Source organism: Phalaenopsis equestris, unplaced genomic scaffold, assembly GCF_001263595.1.
Source record: "Phalaenopsis equestris unplaced genomic scaffold, ASM126359v1 Scaffold185450, whole genome shotgun sequence".
Classification (NCBI taxonomy): Eukaryota; Viridiplantae; Streptophyta; class Magnoliopsida; order Asparagales; family Orchidaceae; genus Phalaenopsis; species Phalaenopsis equestris.
This window is the reverse complement of record NW_018205399.1, coordinates 1-633: the sequence shown is the minus strand read 5'-3', so window position 1 is coordinate 633 and position 633 is coordinate 1. Positions and strand designations below refer to the sequence as shown.

The 633-nt window shown below is 40.1% G+C and overlaps 1 protein-coding gene across 1 annotated transcript; it reads left to right on the top strand.

Moving 5' to 3' along the window:
- Nucleotides 1-152: 152 nt before the first annotated feature.
- On the top strand, nucleotides 153-625 carry LOC110034372 (serine/threonine-protein kinase PBL27-like; the record flags this gene model as incomplete). The annotated part of the gene is given in 1 exon segment (XM_020738642.1): nucleotides 153-625. A coding segment is annotated over 1 exon segment (473 nt), but the record flags the coding sequence as incomplete, so codon positions are not given.
- Between the last annotated feature and the right edge of the window lie 8 nt (nucleotides 626-633).

Here is a 633-nt window from a genome sequence, read left to right as displayed (position 1 = left end):
CGTAGGCTTACTCTGTTGTTACTTTGTTCAGAGTTGGCTTCAGCTTCAACTTCTTTTTAAAAACTTTTAGAAACTTTTCTGACTAATCAATTTTAGTAATTATATTATATATATTATATGATTAATAATCTAATTTGACTTTCTGTTAATAGGTCTTGCACCTAACAAAGAACCTCTCGATTGGAATGCCCGGATGAAGATAGCAGCTGGTGCGGCCAAAGGATTGGAATACCTGCATGACAAAGCAAATCCTCCTGTTATTTACAGAGATTTTAAATCTTCAAACATTCTCCTTGGTGAAGGATTTCATCCGAAGCTGTCGGATTTCGGATTAGCAAAGCTCGGCCCTGTTGGAGACAAGACTCATGTTTCAACTCGTGTGATGGGAACCTACGGATATTGTGCTCCTGAGTATGCAATGACGGGGCAGCTAACCCTCAAGTCCGACGTCTATAGCTTTGGCGTCGTTTTCCTTGAACTCATTACCGGACGAAAAGCAATCGATAACACTAGAGCTTCTGGAGAGCAAAATCTAGTTGCATGGGTAGGCCCTCTGCTGCACAATTGCTTCCACTTGAGGCATTTACATACATACCACCAAATTCTTATATGCTTACATATCTAACACCTAAA